The sequence below is a fragment of the Fusarium redolens genome (assembly GCF_020744475.1).
Source record: "Fusarium redolens strain MPI-CAGE-AT-0023 chromosome Unknown BKA55scaffold_4, whole genome shotgun sequence".
Taxonomy (NCBI): domain Eukaryota; kingdom Fungi; phylum Ascomycota; class Sordariomycetes; order Hypocreales; family Nectriaceae; genus Fusarium; species Fusarium redolens.
Genome location: NW_025763667.1, coordinates 821,460 through 838,079, shown reverse-complemented (window position 1 = coordinate 838,079; position 16,620 = coordinate 821,460). Strand labels below are relative to the sequence as shown.

The 16,620-nt window shown below is 49.6% G+C and overlaps 5 protein-coding genes across 5 annotated transcripts; 2 read left to right on the top strand and 3 right to left on the bottom strand.

Moving 5' to 3' along the window:
• Nucleotides 1–107: 107 nt before the first annotated feature.
• On the top strand, nt 108–1,192 carry BKA55DRAFT_505350 (uncharacterized protein; the record flags this gene model as incomplete). The annotated part of the gene is made up of 2 exons (XM_046187181.1): nt 108–1,068; nt 1,128–1,192. 2 exons carry the CDS (start codon nt 108–110, stop codon nt 1,190–1,192), a joined length of 1,026 nt encoding a protein of 341 aa, XP_046052823.1.
• Nucleotides 1,193–2,451: 1,259 nt separating this feature from the next.
• On the bottom strand, nt 2,452–4,656 carry BKA55DRAFT_271908 (uncharacterized protein). Its single transcript, XM_046185475.1, has 3 exons — nt 4,499–4,656; nt 3,108–4,449; nt 2,452–3,055 (listed from the first exon to the last, which is right to left on the bottom strand). The coding sequence occupies exons 2-3, from the start codon at nt 4,255–4,257 to the stop codon at nt 2,682–2,684; spliced, it is 1,524 nt and encodes a 507-aa protein (XP_046052822.1). The 5' UTR covers nt 4,258–4,449; nt 4,499–4,656; the 3' UTR covers nt 2,452–2,681.
• A 1,171-nt stretch (nt 4,657–5,827) lies between these two features.
• BKA55DRAFT_504834 (oleate hydratase) lies at nt 5,828–7,582 on the bottom strand (the record flags this gene model as incomplete). Its single annotated transcript, XM_046187130.1, has 2 exons — nt 5,828–6,738; nt 6,784–7,582. 2 exons carry the CDS (start codon nt 7,580–7,582, stop codon nt 5,828–5,830), a joined length of 1,710 nt encoding a protein of 569 aa, XP_046052821.1.
• Nucleotides 7,583–11,594: 4,012 nt separating this feature from the next.
• Nucleotides 11,595–15,193, top strand: BKA55DRAFT_591182 (hydroxymethylglutaryl-coenzyme A reductase-domain-containing protein; the record flags this gene model as incomplete). Its single annotated transcript, XM_046195204.1, has 2 exons — nt 11,595–14,755; nt 14,803–15,193. The coding sequence occupies 2 exons, from the start codon at nt 11,595–11,597 to the stop codon at nt 15,191–15,193; spliced, it is 3,552 nt and encodes a 1,183-aa protein (XP_046052820.1).
• Nucleotides 15,194–15,452: 259 nt separating this feature from the next.
• On the bottom strand, nt 15,453–16,428 carry BKA55DRAFT_591181 (Isochorismatase-like protein; the record flags this gene model as incomplete). Its single annotated transcript, XM_046195203.1, has 2 exons — nt 15,453–16,067; nt 16,360–16,428. The coding sequence occupies 2 exons, from the start codon at nt 16,426–16,428 to the stop codon at nt 15,453–15,455; spliced, it is 684 nt and encodes a 227-aa protein (XP_046052819.1).
• Between the last annotated feature and the right edge of the window lie 192 nt (nt 16,429–16,620).

Below are 16,620 nucleotides of genomic sequence, written 5' to 3'. Positions count from 1 at the left end.
GCTTCTTATTAGACTCCTATAGCTTGTAAAAAAATCTTTTGGGCAATGATAGTTTCTCTCCGTCATCCTCCGCCCTGTCTTGCTTTCACTTCCTATCAACATCCGTCATGAACGCACATCAAGGCCGGGAGGTCTCAAATGAGCACGATGTGGCTATCATCGCAGACCTCCTCGCATCTGAAGCAGGAGACCAGCGAGATCGTCAATACGCGCAGGCACTTGAGCATCAGCACATTGAGGAACCAGAAGGCGACGATAACATATCAGACGAGGAAATGAACGATGAGTTTGTTGATGATCTTGACGACCTGCCTGACGGAGTATCAGACTTCGAACTTGAAGCAGACGCGGAGGAGCGTCAGCTCACTGAGGAACCAGATGACCAAGACGACATGTCAGACGACGAAATGAACCTTGACGACGAGGATCTTCGTGATATGCTTGACGACCTTTCTGATGGGCTACCAGACTTTGGACCTGAAGAAGAAACAGAGCAGCAGGACCAACAACTCATCGCCCCCGAGGACCCTGCCACACAAACATCTCCTCAACCAAGAACGAAAGAATGTGACGTCTGCAAGGGGACGTTCCCTATCATGACAACCCTGAGACTACCATGCTCGGACAGCTGCTGCCATCCATGCCTCATCAGACACCTCACAGCATCTCTGAAGAACGAATTTCTCTTCCCGCCCAAATGCTGCGGCGAAGAGATCCCTATCAAAACCAGCGAACGCTTCCTACCATCTGATCTGGTACAGCAGTACCATGAGAAGATGGTTGAGCACAAGACAAAAGATCGGACTTATTGCATCAATCTTCAATGTCTCAAGTTTATTCCACCCAAGAACCTTTCCGAGTCCGGTGAGCCGTGCTACAAGGACGAAGAGCAGTGCAGCAATTGCTTCGAGATCACTTGCACCAAGTGCAAGAGCAAGGCGCACAACGGCGCGTGTGAGAAGCAGGTCGCGAGAGATCAGGTCTTGGCTCTCGCGGAGGAAGAAGGTTGGAAGCAGTGTGGACGGTGCGGCCACCTCATCGAGTTGACCCTTGGTTGCATCCACATGGGTAAGTCTCCAAACCAATCCATCAGCCCCTTTTCACATTTACTGACTTATTTCTCGTAGAGTGTTCCTGCGGTCATGAGTTCTGCTACATCTGTGGTAAGGAATGGGGGGGGATGCGCATGTAGTGAATGGGGGGACAATCATTTGGCTCCTCAGTAGCACGAACCTGTTGCTCTTCCGCCGCCACCGCCTGCTCCAGCATCATTACAATGAGTAAAGTGGAAGTTTAGGTTCCATATAGACTCGAAGGAATGTTGAGCATTGTAAGATATTCGCTTGGAACATGTATGGGTGACAGAAGGATTCTGGAGATGAGATTATTAAGAAGCTGCCCAGAACATATTGACGTCACACCCAGTGGAGTTTTGTAAAAGTCTTGTCAATAACTTTAGGAAGGCAACAGTCTCTGTATGAGTATAATGATAGGAAACTTTTATTCGTATCGTGTTGTGGTGAAATAAGGATGGACAAATGCTCAGCAGTTTCAGCATGGTCAACTGCGAGGGTGTCCCGAAGCTGTACACTTGATACGTGAAATCAAGATACAAAACATGTGACTCGGTAGCTCAAACTTAAGTCGTGTCAGTGCTGTAAATACCTGAAGCTCATCCAAGTGTTCGCTGACTTGGGCGATTGGAGATGTTGTATTACGGATACAGAGGTTACGCCCTTTGGGTATGCATAGACTTTATGCAGAAGCACTACTACAGCACATATTAATGCAAAATACAAAGATATCAATCCGAGTTTTCGTGATATTTATGTCCAGAAAGCCCCAGAAAGCGCTCGTTGAAGGACAACATACAGTACACGGCTCCCACTCGGTGGATGCCTACCAAGGCCGAGCAAGTCGTAATTGAAGCACCGGGAAATTCTCACCATCTCGAAATGCCACCGCGGACCAAACTCTGCAGCTCTAGCGTTATTAATAGAAGGGAATAAAAATATATGTCACCAATCTAACTATAAAAAACAATATTTGATGCGACACTTGCTGCGCAAACTCATGGTAATGGCAAGGCCGTGTCGAAGTTTGTCAGGCAACGGGGACGCAGCATCAGACAAACATGCAGTTTACTAAGAACTTTGTTGACAAGTTTTCAATCAATGCATTCAATCTGGTATCGAACAAGTCTCATTTGTCGCAAAGACAACGCAGAGTGCTTCACATGGATTGGCAGAGGGCGACTCACATCACCCTAGCTATTGCTTTTGACTGACATCCAATGATGTATACAATGTCCATCCCAGAGATACATGGACGGAGGTAAGAAACACTTCGTCACGTTCAGCACCGTGAGGCATTTCATAACTTACCAAAACACCACCATAAAAGTCCCCAGTCAAACGGGAAACATCTTAAATACAAAACTCATCGACATTCTCTCTATCTTACAGACTACGATATCTACTCTTGGCAAGGACAGAGTACACTGGACCACCCTCCTTCATCGTTACCAATTTCTTCCGCTATCATCACGACTGCTTCTCGACACCAGCACATCATCATCACCATCATCGTCACAACATCACATACCCCACCATTTCCACCAACTCATCAATACATCCCCACAACCTTTCCAACATCGACGGAGAACCATCAATAGAGAACCATCAACGGAGGAATATTCCCCGCTTCTTGCCACACTGTTTGCAAACCGAATACTTGCAGCGTGTGCATTGCCACAGGAACGCAGGCAGGATGTGCAGGCAGTCAAAGCATCGACCCGACATCTTCACTTCCCTCATCAAAGGGTGCTGGCAAGCCCCATTCTGAGTCTCGGCACGAGGTGTTGCATTGTATCGCTGGAATATCCCCTCAAACTGCTTTCGTTGTCCTCGGAAGGGCGCAACGTTAGGTCGAGCAGTCTGAAAGGATGACGCCTTTTGGATAGCTTCACCCTTTTCACGGCGCTGGCGGGCATCCCACCACTGGCATTTACAGTTTGCTCTGCTACTGTTGCATTGGTAGCAACAGTCAGGGCAATCTATTGAGAGGATTTGTTAGATTGGTACAAGATTTAGTGGAATATTACTTACAACAGCCCTTTTCAATGGCTTTATCACACAAATGACACTTATTCTCATTCTCGCTTCCTTGAGATGACCCAAATCCGCTGAAAGAGTACTCCGATTTCTCCTCGGCCGAAAGCGGGGGAAGAGGGGGAAGAGAGGGAAGAGAGGGAAGCGGCTTGTCACCCCGTTCACCGACGTCACCCTTTTCACCCACATCAGACGCCTCGAATTTCCTCGACAGGAAATCGTACGAAGTCTTCTTATCGAAAACAGAAGAGTTGATGTTAACGGGGATTGGCAGTTCGCAACAGACAGGAGGGAAAGGAGTCGACCCGTGGATTGAAGCCTTGACTAGGTCATTGAAACAGTCAGAACAATACTGATGATTGCAAGCGCATGTGATGACAGTATCAGCACAGTCATTGGCACATTTAAAGCACTTGACAACCTTGTCATTCTTATGAACACTGTTTGCAGTTGTAACTGTGTCGTCACCGGTGATGGACCTAGCTGCGGACTGTGCCTCAGCATAGATAGTGAACTCATCATCGGGAGCCGAAGTAGTCCCCTTGGGGGAGAAGGGGACACCTTCGGCGGTCTGTACCAGAAGCTCGGCCTCAGACTCAACAGAGTGGTTGGTGGTAGGGTAGACATCGAGCGCGACAGTGCCATTCTCGACCTCTTCTACCTCCTTAGCGACAGTGCTTTTAGGAGGGAAAACATCCTCAGTAGTAGCCGAGATAAGGCCGGCAGGAGAGGGATCCCCATCAAAAGAAATAAGGTCCTCATCATCTCCATCGTGGTGGAGGTGGGAAGTTGGTGCTGGGGATGCAACTCCAATGTTGACATCTTCGACATGGCGAGTAGCCAAGTCCTTCAAAGGGGTCCCATGTTCTGCCTCTCGAGAGGAGATTGACTGGCTGGAACTCTGGGCCTGGGCTTCAATGATGTGACCCACATCCGCTTGGGAGAGGAAGGCAAGAGCAGTGCGTGTGACCTTTGCGATCTTGCTGTTGTCCGGGTGGACAGTCTCCAACTCCAAGAGGGTCTTGGGAGGAGCGCCAGCGTTGTCATCGGAATAGATGTCAGAGGGGCAATCGTCTTGAGGGAGCACAACGTTAGTAAAGAAATTTAATACAACAAGCAAATGGTGCGTTACCTTGAAGAGCGGCATCAAGACGGGCGAAGCCACTCTGAGATGCAATCGCCACAGAACTGGCAGCAGGAGTTCCACGAGGGGGGGTGGTCACGACATCACCGGCAGAGTCGGAAGAAGACGCAATAGTGGCAGTAGTGGAGGTAGTCAAATGGTGCTCCTAGGCATCCTCTTCGAGGTCCTCCGGCTGGCCATCTACGTGAAAGTCGTCTAAGGAAGTCAGTCAGCGATGTAATGGCCTGAGTGTGTTGATATTTACCTGTGGTGCCAGCAGCGACGGTAAGAGGTGTATAGACCTGGCGAGTAGGTGTCGTGACCAAGGAAGAAGTAGCGCGAAGCTCCTCAAGATCATACTCGGCGGCAAAAAAGTCTTTGTTTACTCGAGCGTTGACAGCAGCTTCGTTGAATGCCGTGCCCCCAGCGGCAACAAGTTCCAAGTGGGGACGGACAGACATCAAGTCATGGATGATAGGTGGCAAAACATCTTGCTCTGGGTTCTGTGCCTCCCACTCAAGGATGTAGTCAAGCTGGAACCGCGCAGCCTGCTGCAAGTCTGCGTTGTACGCGGAAGCCATGACGGCAACGGCGACAGAAGAAGTGGGGGAACAGAGTTAAGTGACAGTGGAGAACGGAATAAAAGATGAGGAGAAAACGGGATGAAAGTTTGGTGAAGTGTTAAATATTGTTTGCGAGTGTAGGAAGAGGTGAATGTTGATGAAGTGAAAATGGTTGAAGGTGGGGGAGGAGAAGAAGGATGAAGATGGGAAGAGTAAGGCTAGCCTGGTCCGTTGTCGGGGGAATATCAGAAATTGCAGAAGGTGCGGATGGGCTAGGGCAAGGCAGCCTCAGGCTTGACGTCGACTTGAGGTAGGAGCCCAGATGCGCCCCTGAGGGCACCCCAAGAGGGAACTAGCCCGGGCGTGGCACTGTCGACGGGGCACTGGGTTGAAACCACTTGAATTCAAGGGTATCAGGGTATTTTTGGACCTATAGTGCTTGATATAGAGATATAGATGTTGAGAAAGTGATAATATATATGTTAGATGGATATAAAAGGGGATATGATGGAGTGTATCTCATCCTTTTATAGGGATCGAGGTTTGCATGCTGCTGGATGTTATATGCCCCCCTCACTAGCACAAACAACACATAACAATAGACTTATTGTACCCAAGACCTCAATAAGCAAACAGCATTGATGCCTACTCGTATTCATTCACGTTCATGACTACCTATTGTTGCAAAGATTGCCTGCCACCAGGGAGCAAGAACTTCAGACATTAAGATAGGATGCCAAAATAAACTTACTAAAGAGTACCCTAAACTTATGATAATTTACCTAAATCTTTTCATTGCTTAGGATTGAGGCCCTAAGTTTTCTTGCCTTTCCTAGCTGTAAATAATGAAGCCGTACTCAAGGCAAACATCCACCACATTTCAGTCACTTGAAGAATCCCATGCATCCATCTCTGTGCCAAACAAAAACCTTTCAGTCCCGTTCTACTATACATATGATCAAGCTAAGCATGCCCTAGCTCTCACGCCATTTTGTTGCTTTTCCTTACGCCTTGTCCGGATCAGTTCCCCCTCAAGTCATCATCGTCTTCAACGCCATCCCCAACGTCAAAACAGAATGATCCTCGCCCATAACCCCAGGCGGTTTCTTGTCCAACCCCAAAAGCCCATAAACAGCCAACTGCGCCGACCTAACCGAATACTCCATCGTAAACGTCACCTCCCTCTCAATCTCAACAAACTGCCCCATCAAACCCAAGTTCTTACTTCCATCGGGTATAACATTTGGTCGATCGCCTTTCTTCCGTGTCAAGAATGGACTTCCGATTAACGGCATCAGACAAGGGATAGTGATGGAGCGCTCGAGGGTGGGTTGGAGGGGAAAGGCCATGAGATGAAGAAGCTCGGTGAGGATTTCGGCGCCGGTGCATTCGAGCATGGGTTTTCTGACGTAGCGGCCTTGTTGGTCTGGGAAGAGGCCGTAGCCCCAGAATATGAAGACGTCGGAGGGTTGGTCCCTTACGTAGGGTTGTTGGGGGATTGTGAGGGATAGCATCCAGGGGCAGTCGCGGAAGGTTATCAATGGTACAGCTCCGGTTAGTGTGCCGGTCCAGGTACGTAAGTGCTCGAAGAATGCTGGGTCGCGAAGGGTGACAGTGAAGGAGAGCCATGTTGACTTTGAGGGTCGGTCGAAGAATGCCTCGGGGTTACCAAATGTCTTGGGGCGCTCGAGCGCAAGTCTATCCCAGAAGGTCCACGATGGGTCGAGCTCGTGTGGTGCTGAATCACGAAGCTCCATCGTCGGCGGCGGTTGGCTATTTGTGCCGTAACCCATTCCAGATGTGAGGGAGCCGAGTGTGAGAAGTACAAGGTCATCAGGCCCAGTTGTTATCAAGACATGCTTATTGTCTTGGTATGTTTTCATGGCAGACACTCGAAAATCAGAACCAATATCTTCGATCTCCAGACCGCTAACTTGGATGCCTACATAGGTCAGCAACATCCTTTCGAACGATAACCCGAACTTACCATGCCTGAACTCAACATCCATCGTCTTCAAATACTGCGACAAAGGTTTGATGATCGCCTCAAAGTCTTCCTCGGGCGCTTGCTCCACGCCAGATAGTGTCCCCATGTTGGGAAACTCATGCAACATCCTATGCAGGCATCGCCTGAACTCAACAGCACTACACCAAGGGTGAAACCGATTGAGCGACGACCATAAATCCCAAAAGTTCGTTTCGAAGAAGTCCGGTTCGAATAAAGCTTGAATCTCAAGGCCCTCCAACTCTTCCTCCGTTTCGAGAACCACTCTCATCAAGTCGCACTGGTTCTTGACACTCAAGCCCATTGTGCTCACATCGACTGCTTCAGGTTTCTCATTCCCATTATCGTCAATGACCTGCCTCACTAGTCTCGTTCCTGATGCGCCTAATTTCTTCCTTGCTTGGTTGAATCGGTGTAATTTGGCTGCCAGTGTCTCGCCCTCAATATCTGACGGTACCTTCTCCAACATCCCATACAAACAATGATAAGTGAGACTCATTTTTCGAATCGCAGATACTCGATACCCTGTGTCCCATGATGGCTTCGAGAACGTCGCCATTGATCCACCAGCTTTCGCCGATGCCTCGAGAATGTGGATATGACCACCCGGCACCTTCGCATCTTCGATCAGAAAGACAGCGGCGGCAAGAGATGCAATACCGCCGCCGACAAGCCACACATGAGGACTCTTCGCATCGGCGTCATTAGTACTCTCCGGGCTGTTGCTGAGACTAATAACCCCGTTGTTCTCATCGGGCGAATTTTCGTGTTTGTCATCCATCCTCAATTCCGGAGTTGCAAAATGTCGTTCGATTTGGCTTACTCTAGACCAGGGATTGTCGTGATCGCTGCAAGCGAGAAAAGATCCTTGCGAAGAACGGAACGCATGTAATTGGTAAGAATCCTTTTGCTTTTTTATCTTTCGACAAGTTTAGCTTTCACTAGCTTATTTAGAGAAGAAGGAGGCAAGATCGATCGAGTTTATCTGGGGAAGAAGGGAGATCACGAGAGAATGGCGAAATTTTTATGACTGGGCTGGGCCTCATTCAGCACGAACCCTTTCACGGCCCGGTCCATCCATTACAAGAGACACATATATGATGACTTATCACGTACATTGGCGCCTCTCTTGCTAGATTTTGTTTGAGACTTTTCCCAGCCTCAGGTCGTGGACAAATGAAATGTTGCTGTTATGAAATATGGGAGCATCGTACGATGTTTAGTTGGCGTGATGCCGGGTGGACCGGACAGTCATCGGAAGCGGGCCGCTGATTGTGACGGAGGATGAAGGATTGACCTCCGGAAGGCGCCGGCCCTTGAGAATTTGTTGATTGTGTCATTAACAGTCTATATATGCGTTGAACTATTACTCATTGTGTCTTGAGATGTCTCATACATCAATTGATTGACTGTGACATTGATTGTCATGGTTTTGTTGACGTCTCAACCGTTACGCAAAGATCATATCATGAAAACTCAATGGCCAATGCACCCTTGGGTCTCGGCCTCCGTGGGCCGTTGAGCTACCGTAGCGCGACGGGACTTTCAAGTCCAGAAATGGCTGCTATCACTCACCAGCCTCGAGGAGCAAGAACACCTCTGAACTTTCACAAGGGTGCCCAAAAATGACTGGTCTAAAGGCCTACTAGGTTACACTAAACTCACCCAAGTCTTTTTGTCATTTAGGATACAGTACCTAAGTTTTCTTGCCTCTCCTAGACCAGTTGCGTCGTCTAAAACATGCTTATTTTATAGGCCTTTTTAGGTTCGAATTGTTACAGTGGGAAGAGATAGCTTTGATGCATGGAGACAGCAAGAAAGCCTCAGCCACGGCGCCACTTGACCTCCAGCTTTTCCATACAAGACTTCTTAGAATGATGGCTCCATTTGACATCTTCATTATTCGGACGACACAGATAAATGGTTGCCGAAAGAAAAATAACAGAAGAGCATACATCAATTCAATGATATGACAATCCATCTTCCGGACCTCAGGGTCTACGGCCCCGCAAATAACCTTCCGGATGGTGGACCTTCAACGGCCGGGTCAGGGTTTAACCACAACAAGGGTCTCATTTCAAAGACGATTCTTGCATCATAAACAACATACACAAGTTTGACATTTCTCCGTGAAGAAAAAGCGCCGAAGTTTGTACATCATTGTGCCGTGGTTTGCGCAGATCCGGGTAGTATCCGATGCACTGAGCCGTGAGTTACCGGTGTCAATGAGTGTAATGTCGGATGGTTGTTGAAATATTGCAACTTGAAATATTTCATGTTTGCTCAGAGCACACGACGGATTAATTATGCAGCGACTTTGTGTTAGACGGTGATCGTCAAACAGCAATTGCTAATCTACAGACGAGCTTGGTGGGAAGATATGTAGCACATCGCTTGGGTCATTGGCGGCTTTTAAACTCATAATCACAAGACGTCTTCGCTATCAAACAGGTTTGTTAGAGCAGACAGTGCACTTCTTTTCTCGGCGTAATGATAGCCCGTATCAGTTCCCGAATTTAAATAGGGCTAAAGTTGTTGCGACAGACAAAATGGTCAGAATATGCAGGTTCAGCAGATCAAATGGTTGCTTCCCGCCCCCAAACAAGAGTCCAACTCCTCTCGGCCTTTCTCAGACTAGAAAATAATGGCGCATCATAGCCGAATGCGGCTCAGCGTCAAAGCCAAGGACCAGTTCACTCCTCAACGTCACCACCAAGAAGCATCATCCGAATATCCGTTCAAGAGCCTCAAGAACCTCGGCCCAAGACATCAAATCTTATCAATCTAACCTCTAGAGCATCTCAAACCACACTAGAAGCCGAAATCGCAGCTTTGCCACGTCTTAACCCCCACCAAAGCTCAACTAGCGCGGAGAATTCTGCTCGTGAAAGCCTCAATGGTGATGGTGGCATGGAGGAACTGATTGATAAGGTGTGGGGCGAAACGCCAAGACTACGAAGAATGTGGAGTTTTTACGTACAACGGGGATTCTTCGCGGATGAGACCGGCGATATTTTGCGACGATGTCGTGAGAGCTTCACTTGAGAAATATTGGAATTGTGTAGAGTACGGTGAGTAACATGAATTGAATGAAAGATGATTGTGTGAGCGTCAATTGCCAATCCACTGCAAATGCTACGTCTTGTTGGGTCGAAGTGACATGGATATTTGACAGCGAAGAGAAGAAAAAGCCCAGACATTTTTCGGTTGGCCTCGAAAGTGGATGGATGATCAGGGGTATTTCCTCCACTTTCCTTCCCGCTGCGGCGCGTTTTACGTTTACGATCACGCGTTATTCAATTCCCTTCAATTCTTGGTCACTGCGCCTCGATTCAAATCATCAAAAAACCAAGGACAGCTGAAAAGACACGCGTGATACCAGATCAATACTGAAATTGGCTGTAATTATCATCATTTAATTGCTGGTGACGACACTGTTGGTGGTTTAGTGGTTATTTGCGTATTCGGTTTTTACGATTACGAAATGGAAGCTAGGGGAGATAAGATTAAAGAAGTGACAAGCATCATGGAAGTGAAAGAGGGTTCCATTTTGGACTGTCAGATAGTGGCATGGTTACAGTCGTTTGGCTTTTTGCATTCATGCGGTGGTGACAAAGAGAAGTTGTGGTAACACAGTTGGAGGAAGATGCTTCAAGCCCGTGCTGAGAACAATATCTTGAGAAGCTGTATTCTTCTAGAAGTCAACTGACTTTTTGGAGGTCAAATACTTGCATTATGATCGCCCTGAAAGGAGTCAAGGTCTTCCCTGTAGCCCACGCGGTCGATACGCCACACCAGTGTCTGCAAGCCACTAACAGCGGCCTCTCCCAGCGGTGCATCAAGCCATCCGCAAATCTTATGCTCAGCGCGGAATCTTGCAGCTTGTGGTAATGTACCGTGATGACACAAGCAGTCCGATTGGTTTGTCGCATGCACTTGCAGTTCAATTGGCCAGTCAGACTCTGATTTCGAGAATCGGTGATGGCATTTTGATCTTTTTTATTCTGCTCTACTCTGTAATTTCATTGATAACGCCGCCATTTTACCTTGGAAGAAAGAGATCAAGGGCCTTCTCCACAACAAGATTAGGTCTCGGCTTTACTGTACCGGTATTAATCTTTACGTTAGGTCGTTTGTTAAACGTTGAGTCCCCTAACAGAATAGTCGTTTCCCGCCTAGACTGCCTATGATCCTACGACCCTCCGACCGACAGTTTGAATATCCCTCCACTTTGTTCCGGTCTCCATCATTTCCCGCTTCTTGGACCATCCCATCAATCTCAATCTCCCTCCACACCCTCTTGACCCCCTTTTACCTCTTTTTTCTTCCTTCTCTTTTTTCTATCCCCCTCCCGTCGTAATCGCTTCCCTTCTCACATCAGAGAACATTCCTTTCTCTGTTGCCTTGTCGAGTTGGTGGTTGTCGCCTCCTTTGATTCGTCCCTTTTTTTTCTTCTGTGGCTGTCCCCAGCTCAGCTAGGCCTCAACGCCTTGCCCCTCCACCTCCCACCGCGTTTTTGGGTCATCCGCCTCGAATAGTTGGAAGTAATAGGACTGTCACTCAGGGAATGTAAGTAATACATTTTATCTGCCTAAGCGTCACCCATACTCGTCATCTACTCCATCGTTGCACCCATTTCTTTGTTGTGGTGTTGCCAATGGCTACTTCAAATACCCGCCTTTTCTCCAGATCTTTTCTCCTTCCCCGGACTTACACCTGCGCTTAGACCAAAATCAATGTGGTAAACGACATCGACGAATAACGCTTTCAATCCTCGAATCGAATCCGACATCATGGCTTCGATTCTTCTGCCGAAGCGCTTCCGCGGCGAGGCTCCCGTCACCGAAAAAACTACGCCGTCATGGGCTTCCAAGCGACTCACGCCCATCGCTCAGTTCCTCTCTCGACTCGCGTGCTCTCACCCGATCCATACCGTCGTCGTTGTCGCCGTCCTTGCGAGCACTTCATACGTCGGTCTTCTCCAGGAGAGCTTGTTCAACGCTGATGTTGAGAGCGCCACTCTTGGTAAGGCCGATTGGTCTACCCTCGTTGAAGGTAGCCGAGTCCTACGCGCAGGACCTGAGACTGCTTGGAACTGGAAGGCCGTCGAGCAGGACGCCGTCGCCGATGCTGGCTCGGATGCCGACCACCTTGCCCTCCTGACTCTTGTCTTCCCCGACAGCCTCTCCGCCGAATCCTCCAGCACTGCTCCTCGCTCTCACCACGTGCCTATCCCTCAGAACTTGTCTATTACGTCTCTTCCCTCTACCCAGAACCCGTTCACCGCCTACTCTCAGGACAGTATCCTCGCCTACGCTCTTCCTTACTCTGAGGGCCCCGAGTTCCTTGCTGCTGCCCAGGAGATTCCCAACGAAGATGCCGTCGAGATTGAGACCAAGCACGGACGCGAGAAGAAAACATGGATCATGAAGGCTGCCAAGGTCAACACCCGCAACAGTGTTGTCCAGTGGGTTAGCAATGCTTGGACCGAGTTCCTCGACCTTCTCAAGAACGCCGAGACTCTTGATATTGTCATCATGCTTCTTGGCTACATCGCCATGCATCTGACATTTGTTTCCCTCTTCCTCTCTATGCGCAAGATGGGTTCCAAGTTCTGGCTTGGTATCTGCACTCTGTTCTCCTCCGTCTTCGCCTTCCTCTTTGGTCTTGTCGTCACCACCAAGCTAGGTGTTCCCATCAGCGTCATTCTTCTGTCTGAGGGTCTCCCCTTCTTGGTTGTCACCATTGGCTTCGAGAAGAACATTGTCCTGACCCGCGCTGTCATGTCCCACGCCATTGAGCACCGACGAATCCAGGCTCAGAACTCCAAATCTGGCAAGCGATCTCCTGAGCGCTCCATGCAGAACATGATCCAATACGCCGTTCAAGCCGCGATCAAGGAGAAGGGTTTCGAGATCATCCGCGATTACGCTATTGAGATCGTCATACTCGTCATTGGTGCTGCTTCTGGTGTTCAGGGTGGTCTTCAGCAGTTCTGTTTCTTGGCCGCCTGGACCCTGTTCTTCGACTTCATCCTCCTCTTCACCTTCTACACCGCTATTCTCAGCATAAAGCTTGAGATCAACCGTATCAAGCGCCATGTCGATATGCGCATGGCTCTGGAGGATGATGGTGTTAGTCGCCGTGTTGCCGAGAACGTCGCCAAAGACGATGATGCCTTGACCCGCGTCAAGGGCGACACCTCTCTGTTCGGCCGCAAGAGCAGCAGCATTCCCAAGTTCAAGGTTCTGATGATCCTCGGCTTCATCTTTGTCAACATTGTTAACATCTGCTCGATCCCGTTCCGCAACCCCAGCTCTATGTCCACCATCCGAACCTGGGCGAGCAGCCTGGGCGGCGTTGTCGCTCCTCTGTCTGTCGACCCCTTCAAGGTTGCCTCCAACGGCCTGGATGCGATCCTCGCTACTGCCAAAGCCAACAACCGACCTACCTTGGTCACTGTCTTGACTCCCATCAAGTACGAGCTCGAGTATCCTTCGATCCACTACGCCCTGGGTTCTGCCGCCAACAGCCCTGCCTACAACGATGCTTTCCACCACCACTTCCAGGGCTACGGTGTCGGCGGCCGCATGGTTGGCGGTATTCTCAAGTCTCTTGAGGACCCCGTTCTGTCCAAGTGGATTGTCATTGCCCTTGCTCTCAGTGTCGCTCTTAACGGCTACCTCTTCAATGTCGCCCGCTGGGGAATTAAGGACCCCAATGTTCCCGAGCACAGCATCGACCGAAATGAGCTCGCCCGTGCGCAGCAGTTTAACGACACCGGCTCCGCTACTCTTCCCCTCGGCGAATACGTTCCTCCTACTCCTATGCGAACCGAGCCCAGCACTCCTGCTATTACTGACGACGAAGCCGAGGGTCTTCACATGACCAAGGCTCGTCCTGCGAACATGCCCAACCGAAGCAACGAAGAACTTGAGAAGCTTTTGGCCGAGAAGCGCGTCCGCGAGATGACTGACGAAGAGATTATTTCTCTCTCTATGCGTGGCAAGATTCCTGGTTACGCTCTTGAAAAGACCCTCGGTGACTTCACCCGCGCTGTTAAGATTCGACGAAGCATCATCGCCCGCAACAAGGCCACCACTGACGTTACCCACTCGCTCGACCGATCCAAGCTACCTTACGAGAACTATAACTGGGAGCGCGTCTTCGGCGCATGCTGTGAGAACGTCATTGGATACATGCCTCTTCCTGTCGGTGTTGCTGGTCCTCTCGTCATCGATGGACAGAGCTACTTCATCCCCATGGCTACCACTGAGGGTGTCTTGGTTGCCAGTGCTAGTCGAGGTTGCAAGGCCATCAACTCTGGTGGCGGTGCTATTACTGTTCTCACTGCCGATGGTATGACTCGTGGTCCTTGTGTTGCTTTCGAGACACTTGAGCGCGCTGGTGCTGCCAAGCTCTGGCTTGACTCTGAGGATGGTCAGGATATGATGAAGAAGGCTTTCAACTCTACCAGTCGCTTTGCCCGTCTCCAGTCCATGAAGACCGCTCTTGCTGGTACCAACCTGTATATTCGATTCAAGACCACTACCGGTGACGCTATGGGTATGAACATGATTTCCAAGGGTGTCGAGCATGCTCTCAGTGTCATGGCCAACGATGGAGGGTTCGACGACATGCAGATCATCTCTGTCTCTGGTAACTACTGTACGGATAAGAAGGCCGCGGCCCTCAACTGGATCGACGGACGTGGTAAGGGTGTTGTGGCTGAGGCCATCATCCCTGGTGAGGTTGTTCGCAGCGTTCTCAAGAGCGATGTCGACTCTCTCGTTGAGCTTAACGTTGCTAAGAATTTGATTGGTTCTGCTATGGCTGGTTCAGTGGGTGGTTTCAACGCTCATGCTGCCAACATCGTCGCTGCTATTTTCCTGGCCACCGGTCAGGACCCTGCTCAGGTTGTTGAGAGCGCCAACTGTATCACCATCATGAAGAAGTAAGTTTGTCCCAGATATCAAGCCGAACATATGCTAACGTTTACAGCCTCAATGGAGCTCTTCAGATCTCTGTCTCTATGCCCTCGCTTGAAGTCGGAACTCTCGGTGGCGGTACTATCCTCGAGCCTCAGAGCGCCATGCTTGATATCCTTGGTGTCCGAGGCTCTCACCCCACTAACCCCGGAGACAACGCCCGCCGTCTCGCCCGCATCATCGGTGCAGCTGTCCTTGCCGGCGAGCTTTCTCTCTGCAGTGCCCTGGCCGCTGGCCATCTCGTCCGGGCTCACATGCAGCACAACCGAAGTGCCGCTCCCTCTCGCAGCACCACCCCCGCTCCTCCCATGACACCCGTCTCCTTGGCCATGACCAACGCTCAGGAGCGTTCAGCGTCAACAACATCGATGAGCGCCGCTGCTATTCAGAGGTCAAAGCGATAAACGAATACTTTGCATTTGAAGGAGTAGAGGCGAGCGGATGATAAAAAGTTTACATAGACGAGAACATGGCTGACACACTTCACACATGGTCAAGGATGGGGTGGATGGTCACACAGCATGGAGTTTTTGCATTGGACATTCTGGAAAGATGAAAGCATCCATACATACATATACAGCCGTCAAAAGATGGCAATATTGAAGATGGTAGTTATGTTAAAGTACCACTTCGCAATTCAATTTTAATCCTTTTTTTGTTAAATCATGCATATGTCTGTACTCTCGCCACTGCATCTCCATCAAGGAACGTGAAGTTGATACCCTTCTCCTCCATATCCTTCTTGCACTCCTCCCACTTATCAGGCATGACTGGCTTTGTCCCTTCGTTTACAATCCATGTCGTATAGCCCTCCTGCAACGCATCTTCCGCCGTAGCTTTGACACAAAAATCCGCTGCCAACCCAACCACAAAAACATCGGTAACACCCTGTTCACTCAACATTCCCGCGAGTCCACTGTCACTCACCCTAAACGGATCATAAAACGCACTATACATTTCCACGTGCTCATCCTGGCCCTTTTCAATAACAGCATGAACGCGAGAGACATCCAGCTCCGGTACAAGCTCACACCCCGGTGTGCCTTGGACGCAGTGTGTTGGCCATAAGGTTGTTGTGTAGCTCCGGGAAGGATCGTGAGGGTGCTGGATTTCGGTGGTTGATGTGTATGGTGTTGAGGAGGGGTGGTTTGAGGCGAAGGATATGTGGGAGGGTGGGTGGAAGTCTTTTGTTGCGAGGATGAGGGGGAAGGGGAGGGTTGTTAGGTGGTTTATTGGGGAGGCGATTGTGCGGCCTGAAGGGACGGCGAGGGAGCCGGACTGGAGATGTTAGCTGTGTTTGAGTGAGATGGGAGGTGAATAGAGGCAGTGATGGGTGAGAAGGCGTGGTTCGGTACATTTATACCGACATGATGGTCTCATAGCAAGCGTTTTAAGCCGAGATATGGTCCCCAACATCGTGCATGTCCAGATTGCGCGCAACTCACGCTCGAGCTTTCAACATACTCATGTCTTGGCTTCGAAACATTCCTGCAGAATATCCACATGGCTTCATTTGAAGCCATTCCCAACTCATTCCTCACCATGGACCAACAATGTAAGAGATACTCACAGGCGGGCAGAAGTCTTCTTGAAAGTCGACTATAATAAGAGCAGGTTTATATGGTTTATCGCTCGTCATGATTGCAATATTGCTCTTATCGTTGGAGCGTATCACAGGTAGCGAGTGTTTCAATGAGGGATGTCTTGCAGATGATGACGATGTAGAAAGGGAGTGATCAACTGATAAGAGCCGCCCTTTTTCGGCCCCGCTCTTCCGATGGAGGGGTATCACCCTCAGATAACCGAGCATTCACGATAAAAAGAATTACAC

Coding starts and splice junctions, on each gene's coding strand:
- BKA55DRAFT_271908 (XM_046185475.1), bottom strand. CDS start 4,257: ATGCCGCTCTTCAAGGTAACGCACCATTTGCTTGTTGTATTAAATTTC. Junction 3,056..3,107: donor AGCCATTGAAAAGGGCTGTT/GTAAGTAATATT, acceptor TCCTCTCAATAG/ATTGCCCTGACTGTTGCTAC.